This window comes from Plectropomus leopardus, chromosome 7 (assembly GCF_026936395.1).
Source record: "Plectropomus leopardus strain MGB_pleo_1.0 chromosome 7, ASM2693639v1, whole genome shotgun sequence".
NCBI classification, from domain to species: Eukaryota; Metazoa; Chordata; class Actinopteri; order Perciformes; family Serranidae; genus Plectropomus; species Plectropomus leopardus.
The window spans coordinates 6,320,492-6,333,000 of NC_142182.1; the positions used below are offsets into that span (position 1 = coordinate 6,320,492).

A 12,509-nucleotide genomic window follows, 5' to 3' on the forward strand; every position below is an offset into this window, starting at 1 on the left:
GATTGTCTTATTGTTTCTTCTCTCAGGGAATGTGCAACCCAATCCGGTCCTGATCTTACTAGTTTTAACTGTTTGAAAACCTCTGTAGATTTTAAAGCTATTCCCTCACCAGCCCAAACTTTTCTGCAGTCTGCCTTTGATGTTGTCCCATCAGTCCCATTTGACTCAACTCAAGCTTGTTTTAAATGCAGACAAATTTAAAGTCATGCTCTTTTCAAATGTTAAAAAAAACTCCTATCTACTCTTCCTATGATCCTATCTGCCCAAGGAGTTGAAACTGAAATGGTTAACACCTTTAAGTATCTTGGTATTACAAACCTCAATTCCAATGAAGTTGGGACATTGTGTAAAATGTAAATAAAACAGAATACAATGATTTGCAAATCCTTTTCAACCTATATTCAATTGAATACACTGGAAAGTGAAGATATTTAATGTTCAAGCTGATAAACTTTATTGGTTTTTTTTTAGCAAATATTCACTCATTTTGAATTTGATGCCTGCAAGACGTTCTAAATACGTTGGGACAGGGGCATGTTTACCACTGTGTTACATCACCTTTCCTTTAAACAATACTTAATACGCGTTTGGGAACTGAGGACACTAATTGTTGAAGCTTTGTAGGTGGAATTTTTTCCCATTCTTGCTTGATGTACGACTTCAGTTGCCCAACAGTCCGGGGTCTCCGTTGTCGTATTTTGCACTTCATAATTTTCAATGGGAGACAGGTCTGGACTGCAGGCAGGCCAGTCTAGTACCTGCACTCTTTTACTACAAAGCCACACTGTTGTAACACGTGTAGAATGTGGCTTGGCATTGTCTTGCTGAAACAAGCAGGGACGTCCCTGAAAAAGACGTTGCTTGGATGGCAGCATATACTACTCCAAACCCGTATGTACCTTTCAGCATTAATGGTGCCCATGGCATGGGCACTAACACACCCCCATATCATCACAGATGCTGGCTTTTGAACTTTGCACTGATAACAGTCTGGATGGTCCTTTTCCTCTTTGGCCAGGAGGACATGACATCCATGATTTCCAAAGACAATTTGAAATGTGGACTCATCAGACCACAGCACACTTCTCCACTTTGCGTCAGTCCATCTCAGATGAGCTTTGGCCCAGGGAAGCTGGTGGCATTTCTGGGTGTTGTTGATATATGGCTTTCACTTTGCATGGTAAAATTTTAACTTACAAGCGGTGAACTGTATTAACTGACAATGGTTTTCCGAAGCGTTCCTGAGTCAAAGTGGTAATTTCCTTTACAGAATAATGTCGGTTTTTAATGCAGTGTCGCCTGAGGGATCAAAGGTCACAGGCATTCAATGTCTGTTTTTGGCCTTGCAACTTGCATGCAGAGATTTTTCCTGATTCTCTGAATCCTTTGATGATTTTATGGACTATAGACAATGAAATCCCTAAATTTTTTTTGCAATTGTTCATTGAGAAATGTCGTTCTTAAACTGTTAGACTATTTGCTAAGGCAGCTGCTCAGCCCTGTCCTTGCTTGTGAATGACTGAGCCTTTTGGGGATGATCCTTTTATACCAAATCATTACACTCATCTGTTTGCAGTTAACCTGTTCACCTGTGGAATGATCAAGCAAGTGTTTTTTGAGAATTCCTCAAATTTCCCAGTCTTTTGTTGCCCCTATCCCAGCTTCCTTTGAACCTGTTGCAGGCATCAAATTCAAAATGAATTAAAAACCATAAAGATGATTAGTTTGAACAATATTTTGTCTTTGTAGTGTATTTAATTACATATGGGTTGAAACGGATTTACAAATCATTGTATTCTGTTTTTATTTATGTTTTGCACAATGTCCCAACTTCATTGGAATTGGGGTTTGTACTATTGGCCGAACTTTGTCATTCACACCTCACACTGATAAACTTGTTTCTAAGCTGAAGCTCAAATTAAGTTTCCTTTTCAGAAATAAATCCTGTTATTCACTTCAGTCAAGGAAACACATGATCTCTGCATTATTTTTACCTAGTTGGATTATGGTGATCTGCTTTTTATGAATGCACCTGATCATTGCCTAAAGACACAGTTTACAATTGTGCTTTACGTTTTATTACTGGCTGTGGATACCGCGTATAGCACTGTGCATTGTACACTGCTGTGATAGTTGTATTTGTCTGTATTTAGTGTTGTAACCTTGTTTTAAGCTGCCCTCTTGGCCAAGTCACCCTTGGAAAAGAGATTTTAAATCTCAATGAGTCCTTTACCTGGTTAAATTAAAAGGAGATATATATATATATATATATATATATATATATATATATATATATATATATATATATATATATATATATATATATATATCACAGTTTACTTCTATCACAAATGGTTATAACACTGAATCATTTGAACATTATTAAAAAACACAAAAAACCCACTCTCATTTAAGAAATTGTAACAATAACTCTATTAATTATTAATTCTATAAATTCTATTATTCATTTGCAAAGTATACAATATTTTAGATTGTGAGACGCTGTGCATATTATACACATGCAGAGCAGCACTTTTAACATCAATTATTGAGACCTGTTTAAATTGTGACAACCAACCAACAACCGACAGCCAACATGACAACAGAGTGAAGAGGAGAGTAAGTGACAATACTCAGCAGGTGTTTCCACTGCAAACTCAACTGTGTGTAAAAAAAAAAAACATAACAATTGCAGTAATAAAACCAATCAAGGGCTTGGTTCCAAACTTAAGATCTGTATCAGTGCACTAAATTTAATGCACACTACTTCTCACCCAGATCAAATAAAGTATTGTGTAAGTGGGACAGCAGTGAAAGTATGCTTTTTTAAGTTTAAAAAAAAAAAAAAAAGTAGATGCCATGTTAAGTTGTACACTAGCTCCTTGGACAGCACTTTAATTTATTTTGTAGCTTTACCTAAAAAAAAAAAAAAAGCATATGGTAAAACTGTGTAAACCTGTGACTGGCAACAACCAAATTAACACAACACAATACATATTGATATAACATATAATACAACACAATAGTGATAAAATTATGAAAAGGGAGTCAGCTCTTTGTGAATATATGGATGGCCCTTAAAAGGGCCTTTAATGTAGTTTCTCCGCAGATATGAAGGAGTTTAGCCGCCGAAGCCGTACAGGGTGCGGCCCTGCCTCTTCAGAGCATACACCACATCCATGGCGGTCACGGTCTTCCTCTTGGCGTGCTCGGTGTAGGTGACGGCGTCACGGATGACGTTCTCCAGGAAAACCTTCAACACACCGCGGGTCTCCTCGTAGATCAGACCGGAGATACGCTTCACTCCGCCACGGCGAGCCAGACGGCGGATAGCGGGTTTGGTGATTCCCTGGATGTTATCACGGAGGACTTTGCGGTGACGCTTAGCGCCTCCTTTACCGAGTCCTTTACCGCCCTTTCCTCTTCCAGACATTTTCAATAGTCAGAGTCTTTCTACTCAATATCTATTAGCCCAGTTTCCCCGGCTATTTACATCATGTCTGAGGACGTGAAAGAAGGCAGAGGCTTGTTGACGATTAACTCTTTGGTGCCTGAGCGCCACCTGCTGAGCAGCAGCCTGAATCAGGGACAGCAGGTCTCCGACCCACATGAGCTGATGCTTACAGGCAGAAAGTGTTTAGTGTTAATAAAGTATAAGTAGGCCTACTTGTCTGTTTTGTAGGCTACTTTTTGCTGCCAACTCCATCCAGTAATGACTGTAAATTTATTTTTGAACTTGACTTCAATTCATTTACTTCTATTTTCCTATCTTTGCACCTCTGTACAAATAAATCTTCCTTGCCCACTAGTTTCTCTGTGTCTGTGTTTTTATGGATTGACAGATAGAAAATTGTAACATGATGTAAAATGATAACACATCATAATCCAAGGTAGAAGTTTTGCTAAAACGCTTTCAAAAAGAAAAATAAATAAGAAATACAATGGACAAAATGTTTCTATTCATGTCCTTAGCGTGTTGATCGTGGTCAATACCTGATGAAAAGCAGGAAACTGAGGAGGGTGTGTCTGAAGCAACGACTCTGAGGTGTGAAATCACACACATGCAGGAGCTGCTGACGGGGGTCCTGCTGTTACAGGTATCTGTTAAATCCTGATGACTATTCAAATGCTAATAAACGAGGCCGAGTACTCAACAGACTTTTGAGGAGGAACCAAAAACACACAACACCAACTGCAAAGACACAGCTGAGAAGATTAAACAAAAAGACACTGGTGACATTGTTACATTCAAAGTAAAAACTAGACTACAAGTCCTTCTGCCCAGACTCAACCTCTCTTTAGCAGTAACTAAGGAACCTTTGCACATCTGTCTCCCAGCGCACCAGACGATGTGGTTTTTAATGAAGAGTCCAGAGAGATGTCTGTTTTAGAAGCAGCCTGACGCTCAGACTCGAATTTAGAGGCCTCGCTGACTAAATCCAAGGCCACTAAACACCAACAATCCCTAAATACAACTGTGGTGGTAATGTGTGGAGCACTTTGTAAAACTGTCATGGAAGAATTATAAATATTGTTAATATTAATTACATCACATCATATAACATCACATCACAATATATATTTATAATGATTATAATAATAACAATAATATTGTGCTTCTGTGATTTTACAGTTGTTGTTCCCAAACTCTGGATCAGCCTCTCCTTGAAATCAGAAATGCTAAATCTTCGCCTTGCTTTAAGCAGCTCCCGAAAACTCATTTCCATAAAATTATCCCTGTATGCCACAAGGAACTCTTACCTTTGTATTGTCCTTGAGGATGTGTTTGCAGCCTCTGCATGTTTTTACACATGTGTGTGCGTGTATTTGTCAGCGATATTTTATCTTAAAGTAAGACTGCCGTCATTGAACAATACTGAACATCACTGTGTCACTTTATGAGCCAATCTGTCCATTATCTTAGCAAATAAATACCTTAATGAACAAATTGTTAGAAATTAATATTATTATTACTACTACTGCTACTACTAGTATTAGTAGTAGTATTAGCTGTTGTTGTCGTAGCATTACTGGTTTAGTCAAGTTGTTATCTTTCCTGAGGAATCTGAACTTCTTTTACTCTGAGATTTTTTAAGGAAGTTCAGAACTAAATTTCAATAAATAAGAAGAATTATGTTTTTGTTTTTGTTTTTTAATCATAATGTAATAGAGATTTTGCTCAGATATGGGATATCAGAGTGGTATGGTGACCTCACTGTACATGTAAAAGCTAAGCTCTCTCCTCTGGTAGCCGACACACTGCCATGATGGTGATGGGAAGGAGGGAATACCAGCCTCTCCAGTCGATGTATGAGCAGTCTGTTTTTCGGCAAGCTAAGAGGATAATGACCAACCCAACACATAATCTCCACACAGAATATAAGCTGCTGCCCTCTGGAAGAAGATAGAGTTTCCCCTGCAAACCTAACTGTTTTAAAACCTCTTTTGTTCCTACCACTACCAAACTATTAAACGATGCTGTTTAAGCTACAGGGATTGTGCAATAGTTCCATGATGTCTTAACAACGGGGTGTGTGCAGTATGTTTTATATGTAATTTATGTGCATTATTTTTGCACGGTCAGTATGAGATCTGTGCAATTTATTGGTGTGATTTTGTGTGACAGTTACAGCAGCTTTGACAGAAGTCTGTCCGAGCTGCACCAGAAGCCTCAGCCATCATCAGTGTGTTTGCTGCGACCAGAAAAAATTCACTTTATTACGAAATCATCAACATCAGACGGTTGTTTTTACACCGAGTCTCTGAACAAACATGTGGAGCAACTGGAAAACGGCTTTTAGTGGAGCTATGATGTATTTTTGATCATTTTCGGAGGGAAATAAGTGTGAAAAGCCGCCGAGCAGAGCTGCTGACGGCGGTGAATCGGTGAGGTTTGGAGGCTCCACAGACAAAAAGCAGAGAGCATCAGAGCTCTACATGACTTGAATATGAAGAGACACAAGTCCGCTATCTGCTGCTTCACCGTCAGCCTGCAGCACCTCTCACACTTTGACTTTTGCAGCTTTTATCAGTGCTCAGAAAACACAAGTGCTGCAGCTTTCACGCTGCACAGAGGAGCAGCGGGCCGCTTGAGTCTCCACGGTTCTCATGGTGTGTTTAAGTGCAGCCTCGTGCTCTGAGCTCTTCATCAGTCCAGTCTGACTCTCTGTTATCCTGACGAGGAACAGCACTGCGGGACAACATGGCAGAAGAAGCTCCAGCTCCAGCCGCCGCCGCTCCGGCCAAAGCAGCCAAGAAGAAGGTCTCCAAACCGAGGAAGGCCGGTCCCAGCGTCAACGAGCTGCTCGTTAAAGCTGTGGCCGCATCCAAGGAGCGGGGCGGCGTGTCTTTGGCCGCCCTCAAGAAGGCTTTAGCTGCCGGAGGATACGATGTGGAAAAGAACAAGGTCCGCGTCAAGACCGCCATCAAGTCTCTGGTGGCGAAGGGCACTCTGGTGCAGACCAAGGGGACCGGGGCCTCCGGATCCTTCAAGATGAGCAAGAAGGCTGCTGCTCCTCCAAAGGCCAAGAAGCCCGTTAAGAAAGCCGCTGCTAAAGCCAAGAAGCCCGCAGCGGCCAAAAAGCCCAAAGCAGCTGCAGCTAAGAAGCCAGCAGCCGCTAAGAAATCTCCCAAGAAGGCCAAGAAACCCGCAGCGGCCAAGAAACCAGCTAAGAGCCCCAAGAAGGCCGCTAAGAGCCCCAAAAAGGCAGCAAAGAGCCCCAAGAAGGTGGCCAAAAAGCCCGCAGCCAAGAAAGCCCCCGCAAAGAAGGCCGCTAAGCCCAAAGCCAAGAAGGCAGCACCCAAGAAGAAATGAGCGAACATCAGTCTCATCATCACTCTCTACAAAAAGGCTCTTTTAAGAGCCACCCACAACAGCTTAAAGAGTGTTTTCCTTTGGAATTAAGACATTAGTTTGTTTAATAACAACTGTACCAAGTTTAGGAGAGCGATAAACACACGGTTTGTATAAATAGCTGCCTTTATGTTGAAAAATGATTAAATGACATCAGATGGGGAAAATCACAACACATGAATGCAATATGTTCCCCAGCGCCCAGCAACAAAAAAAAAAACTACATTTCTTGTCAAAAGTATCTGGCCAAGGGTGAAAGTAGGGTGGAAGTATTAGTGAGTGAGCTCATTGGATCTCAGTAGGTTATGTAAAATATGCAAATGAACAGTATTAAATAACGCTAACAGAGATGAAAGAAGAGACAAGAAGACAACCTGTTGTCCTTTCTCATGTCGTCATGCCACAAATTAATATCTAGGGCCCTTACTAATACACAATGTTTATATGTATTCTATATTCCTGTTTCACGTTGCGCTGAGCTGCAGTAACAAGTGATTATATCCGGTGTGTCAATCAATAAAATCTGGTTGGGAGGTACATTCATGTCTCCACACTACCTGCGAGAGTATATTGTCAAAAATCACGTGTCTTCAATCCAGTGAATGCGAGCAGCTGCATCAACTTCCTTTTCCGTGTTTTCAAGTCTGATAAATATTCTGACACTGTGACAGCACTAAAACAGAATAACAATAAATTATAAGGTTAAATGATTAGGTTTATCAGACTTCGGATCGTGCATCTCATTGCTACGCCGTTACGAGCGATTGGAGTCTGCTTTATAACACCTACTTGTTTAACACGTTTTGTTTTACCCCCCAAAAAGAACAAGAATGAAAAGAAAAGAATCATAGTTAGTATTATGTTACTGCTTTTTTTTTTTTTTTTTTAAATCCTCCTAAAAAGTCAAAACAATCATAGTGGAAAATATCTTCAGATGCAGTGGGTGGCTCTTAAAAGAGCCTTTGTGTTGTTGCTGTGAGAGCAGATTTACTTGGAGCTGGTGTACTTGGTGACGGCCTTGGTCCCCTCAGACACGGCGTGCTTGGCCAGCTCACCGGGCAGCAGCAGGCGGACGGCGGTCTGGATCTCCCTGGAAGTGATGGTGGAGCGCTTGTTGTAGTGAGCCAGACGGGAGGCCTCACCGGCGATACGCTCGAAGATATCGCCCACAAACGAGTTCATGATGCCCATGGCCTTAGAGGAGATACCGGTGTCGGGGTGGACCTGCTTCAGTACCTTGTACACGTAGATAGCGTAGCTCTCCTTCCTGGTCTTTCTCTTCTTCTTACCGGTCTTGCTGACCGACTTAGAGACGGCTTTCTTTGAGCCCTTTTTGGGCGCCTTCACGGTAGTCTCAGGCATATTCACCGATTGGATTGATTTCCAAAATCGTATAAGCTCTGGATGAGAACTGGTTGGTCTCTTTGTATCCACTGGATGTAAATGTTACTGTGCTGTCGCTCGCACAGGATTCGTTTCCTTCTGAGAGCCACCGCGCATGCGCCACCGTCCCTGTGAGGACGTTTTTTTTTTCCCTCTGTCCACTATGTCTAGGATACCATGTAGTTGTTGTGTGTAGTTGTTTTGCATACATCCTATGTCAGCCGAGACAAGATAGAGAGTAAATAAGTGCGTGTTGGTGGCAGAAACAGGACAGGACCTTGGACAGCGACTTTGGCGCTGAGCGCTTTAAAAACAGATTGATGGTTGATTCTCTGTGTGTATCATGTTCTCACAGCAGCACTCATGCGTCATCGCGTCATCGCGTCATCGCAGAGCTCAAATTTGTGTGAATAAATGACGCTGTGATGCAATAGCATATCTTTAGTGACTGAATGAGTCACCTTGCTCTCATTCTGAATGATATGTTAACTCATGAGAAAATCTGACAAGAACTGATATACTTTTTTTTTTCACTTTATGGTACGTTATCACCTCCCTGAGATGAGAGGCTTTTCTAAAACAACAGACTTACACTTCCATATAAATTTAAATAATAGTAATTTTGTCAGATCTTACTATATGATCTACCTCATAAGTTTAAGTAACACTGTTTAGGTTCTTACATTTCATGTACTTTTTAATAAGTAAGCTATTTAATTAGTTGAGTCAGTTTAGAGCTGTATCATTTTAATGAAGAGTTGAGTCCTGAGAGACAAAAAGCTTGTGCATGATGGTAAGCAAGCTGTTGCTGCTGTTTCACAATTAATGAATGAACTGTACAATGTGCTGCTAATTCAAAATGAGTTTTCCAAAGATATATTGGCAAGTATATTTCACTCATGTGCTTTGTGATTATATTAAATAAATAAAATTCAAGATATGTAATTAAAAGTTAACCTCAACATAAGTTATCGTTTTATACAAATATTACAACTTTTTAAATTATTATAAATGTGTAACTACATGTGTAAAGACCTGTGTGTAAGTTTATTTTACTTTGTTTCGTTCTTCTCACTTTTATTTGAATGTATTTTTGTACTGAACACTGAATGTTATTCAAAATTATTAAAAAGGGAAAACAAGCATTGTGCAAAAGTAACACATTAATTATGCATTCTCACTATATGGTATAGTATTGCGTTGGTAATAATTACCTATTGATCTTCTTTTGTTGTGTTGGCACTTTGTAGCCAGGTTCTATTTGACAGGTCATTTCATGGTGAAAGTGCAATTAAATTTCATTTAACAAAAACAAAACAAACAGGACTTTGTACTAGGACTGTTAAACGCTGCTGGGTGTGTAAAGAGTTAGATGGCTATTCAAAGGCTGTAGGAGAGAGGGGTGCTTCATGGTAAATTGTTGAATTTCACTGATGTGTTCATACTAGAGCTCTTAGGGAGAGTGAAGCAGTTCCTTTTTTTTTTTTTAATTTGTAGCATATACATATTTACTAGTAATTGATTTGATTGTTTTCTTGTAAGACTTTAGCATTTGACATGAACTGAAGATAATCTCTCCAATTATTTCATCTATTTTCAAATCATGGCATGTTATCACCTCCTGTCATGACATTTTATTCTGTGATATTGCCACTTTGTAGCACTTGTTGATTTACTATTAATTATAAAGTGTTAAATATTTAGGACTGAGCTCTTAGTGAAGTGAGGTGGCTCTTAAAAGAGCCGTTGTGGTTTGTGGAGCAGCAGATAATTTAAGCTCTCTCTCCGCGGATACGACGGGCCAGCTGGATGTCTTTGGGCATGATGGTGACTCTCTTGGCGTGGATGGCGCACAGATTGGTGTCCTCAAAGAGGCCGACCAGGTAAGCCTCGCTGGCCTCCTGCAGAGCCATGACAGCGGAGCTCTGGAAGCGCAGGTCGGTCTTGAAATCCTGAGCGATTTCACGGACCAGGCGCTGGAAGGGCAGCTTGCGGATCAGCAGCTCGGTGGATTTCTGGTAGCGACGGATCTCACGGAGAGCCACGGTACCGGGCCTGTAACGGTGAGGCTTCTTCACTCCGCCGGTGGCCGGGGCGCTCTTACGAGCAGCCTTGGTGGCCAGCTGCTTCCTGGGAGCTTTGCCTCCGGTGGATTTACGAGCGGTCTGCTTGGTTCTTGCCATGACTTCTTCTTTCTCTGCTAACAGTAGAAATGTGCAGCTGAAAGAGGAGAAACGCTGCTCTTAAACTGTGGGACCGGCTGTCAGACGGTGACGCTGCTTCAGTCCTCCGCCTCCTGATTGGTGAGCGGCCCCTCCTGGAGCTCAGCACCGCCTCGAGGAGCGACCCACCGCCCCAATCTCCGCTGCTTATTGGCCGAAAAATACTTTCAAAAAGTCCGCCAAAACTCACTGCCCGCTGTTCTGCTTCAGCCTCTTTTCTGGTTGGTCTGACAGGAACCGTCCCGCGCTCTGTGGGTATATAGAGGAGGGTCTCAACCGCTGAAGTCACATTTTCTCTGAGTCTCGACTCTAGAAATCATCAGAATGAGTGGTCGCGGAAAAACCGGTGGCAAAGCCAGAGCTAAGGCAAAGACCCGCTCCTCCCGTGCTGGGCTCCAGTTCCCAGTCGGTCGTGTCCACAGACTGCTGCGCAAAGGAAACTATGCGGAGCGCGTCGGTGCCGGTGCCCCCGTCTACCTGGCGGCTGTGCTGGAGTACCTGACCGCTGAGATCCTGGAGTTGGCCGGAAACGCTGCCCGCGACAACAAGAAGACCCGTATCATCCCCCGTCACCTGCAGCTGGCTGTCCGCAACGACGAGGAGCTCAACAAGCTGCTGGGAGGAGTGACCATCGCTCAGGGCGGCGTGCTGCCCAACATCCAGGCTGTTCTGCTGCCCAAGAAGACCGAGAAGGCCCCCAAGAAGTAAACCGAGACACTCGATCACTGCTGCAAATCGGTCCCCAAAACGGCTCTTTTAAGAGCCACCCAATCACAACAAAGAGCTGTGTTTCTTTTTCACCATTACACCGATGAAAATTATTCGCGCTCGTAACTAATATCACCAGAATGCTTATTTGAAACAACGGCGACAAAACAAATCATTTTGTGAATTAAACAGCCCGTTATATATTGCACATTGTATTTGTTCTTCTGACTCTTTATTAATATTCACTGTTCAATTGCTTTAAATTTCAATAAATAATATAGGGGTGCATATTTTTTTCCACCTCTCTCCCCCTTATGCATGCTTTAAAATGCCAACTTAATTCCTGCTTCTAATGATGGCGAGATGAAGTGTCATGAAGCATTGAAGCTTTCCATCCAATTGGGTCACTCATGGGCCGAAGCTTCACGGTGCTTCGTTTGCTCTACTCTGCCATCAAGTGGACAATAAATGTAAAACAGGCAGAGTGATTATAATAATGACACCATTGCTTTGGTGCATGAAGATATGAATTGAATTGTGCTTAAATGATAATGCTAATAAACCAATAATATAAATCATATAGAAGCTCGAATAGATTGCAAACAAACGCGCAATAAAGTCCCAAGTCAATAAAATGTGAGGGGACAGCGGAGGTCCGTTGCATGTTGTTGCCCCTAATATTTCGAATCGCACGCCAAACCGACGAACCTTTCCCTGAATCCGTCACGTGGTACGGCTGGCTCCCGAGGCTTCAAACGTCACCACAAACGCCATCGATACAAGCCTCCATACACGCTTCACAAAAATCTTCATGAATTACTCGACACGGAAGGACGCATCACTACCTGCTTCTAAATAAGCTTAAAATATCCGCCCACAGACTGTAGATAAGCTCAGCTCGCTGTGTGTGCTTGTACTCACCGTCAGATGATCCACGGTGCTTCAGGTGTCCACTGATTTGCAGGATGAATCTGAACTGATTGTCGCGTCAAAACAAACATAAAAACCTCCGAACAAATCTTTCTTCCGTAGATTTTGCATCCACAAAAAACAAATTTCAACTCGCTGTTCAAATGAACAAATTCATCGAACAAATAAAACTAGAATTTGACCAAACACACGGCTGCTGAAGGCTTTATCCTCTCTGATTGAGCACACCTGCCTTTAATGAGAGGACCCTGCAGGTGATGCGTTCAAGTCACTCAGAAAATTGGAAATTGCAAAGCTTGCTAGAAATGTCTCCAAAAATCAATAGTGATAAATAAATGTAGGTCAACATAATGTTGCTGACACATCTCCACTCGTTACACATTTGATGATCAGTCTTTGTAGCTTTTCTGTAA

The 12,509-nt window shown here is 41.9% G+C and overlaps 4 protein-coding genes and 1 pseudogene across 4 annotated transcripts; 2 read left to right on the forward strand and 3 right to left on the reverse strand.

Moving 5' to 3' along the window:
* Positions 1–2,989: 2,989 nt before the first annotated feature.
* Positions 2,990–3,448, reverse strand: LOC121966549 (histone H4). The gene has a single exon (XM_042516626.2). It carries the CDS (start codon positions 3,431–3,433, stop codon positions 3,122–3,124), a length of 312 nt encoding a protein of 103 aa, XP_042372560.1. The 5' UTR covers positions 3,434–3,448; the 3' UTR covers positions 2,990–3,121.
* A 2,072-nt stretch (positions 3,449–5,520) lies between these two features.
* On the forward strand, positions 5,521–7,671 carry LOC148189132 (histone H1 pseudogene; annotated as a pseudogene).
* Positions 7,672–7,795: 124 nt separating this feature from the next.
* On the reverse strand, positions 7,796–8,319 carry LOC121966548 (histone H2B 1/2-like). The gene has a single exon (XM_042516625.2). It carries the CDS (start codon positions 8,213–8,215, stop codon positions 7,841–7,843), a length of 375 nt encoding a protein of 124 aa, XP_042372559.1. The 5' UTR covers positions 8,216–8,319; the 3' UTR covers positions 7,796–7,840.
* Positions 8,320–9,962: 1,643 nt separating this feature from the next.
* Positions 9,963–12,269, reverse strand: LOC121966545 (histone H3). The gene is made up of 2 exons (XM_088079733.1): positions 12,088–12,269; positions 9,963–10,707 (listed from the first exon to the last, which is right to left on the reverse strand). The coding sequence occupies exon 2, from the start codon at positions 10,417–10,419 to the stop codon at positions 10,009–10,011; it is 411 nt and encodes a 136-aa protein (XP_087935859.1). The 5' UTR covers positions 10,420–10,707; positions 12,088–12,269; the 3' UTR covers positions 9,963–10,008.
* On the forward strand, positions 10,673–11,319 carry LOC148189133 (histone H2A-like). Its single transcript, XM_088079742.1, has one exon. It carries the CDS (start codon positions 10,783–10,785, stop codon positions 11,164–11,166), a length of 384 nt encoding a protein of 127 aa, XP_087935868.1. The 5' UTR covers positions 10,673–10,782; the 3' UTR covers positions 11,167–11,319.
* Positions 12,270–12,509: the final 240 nt, after the last annotated feature.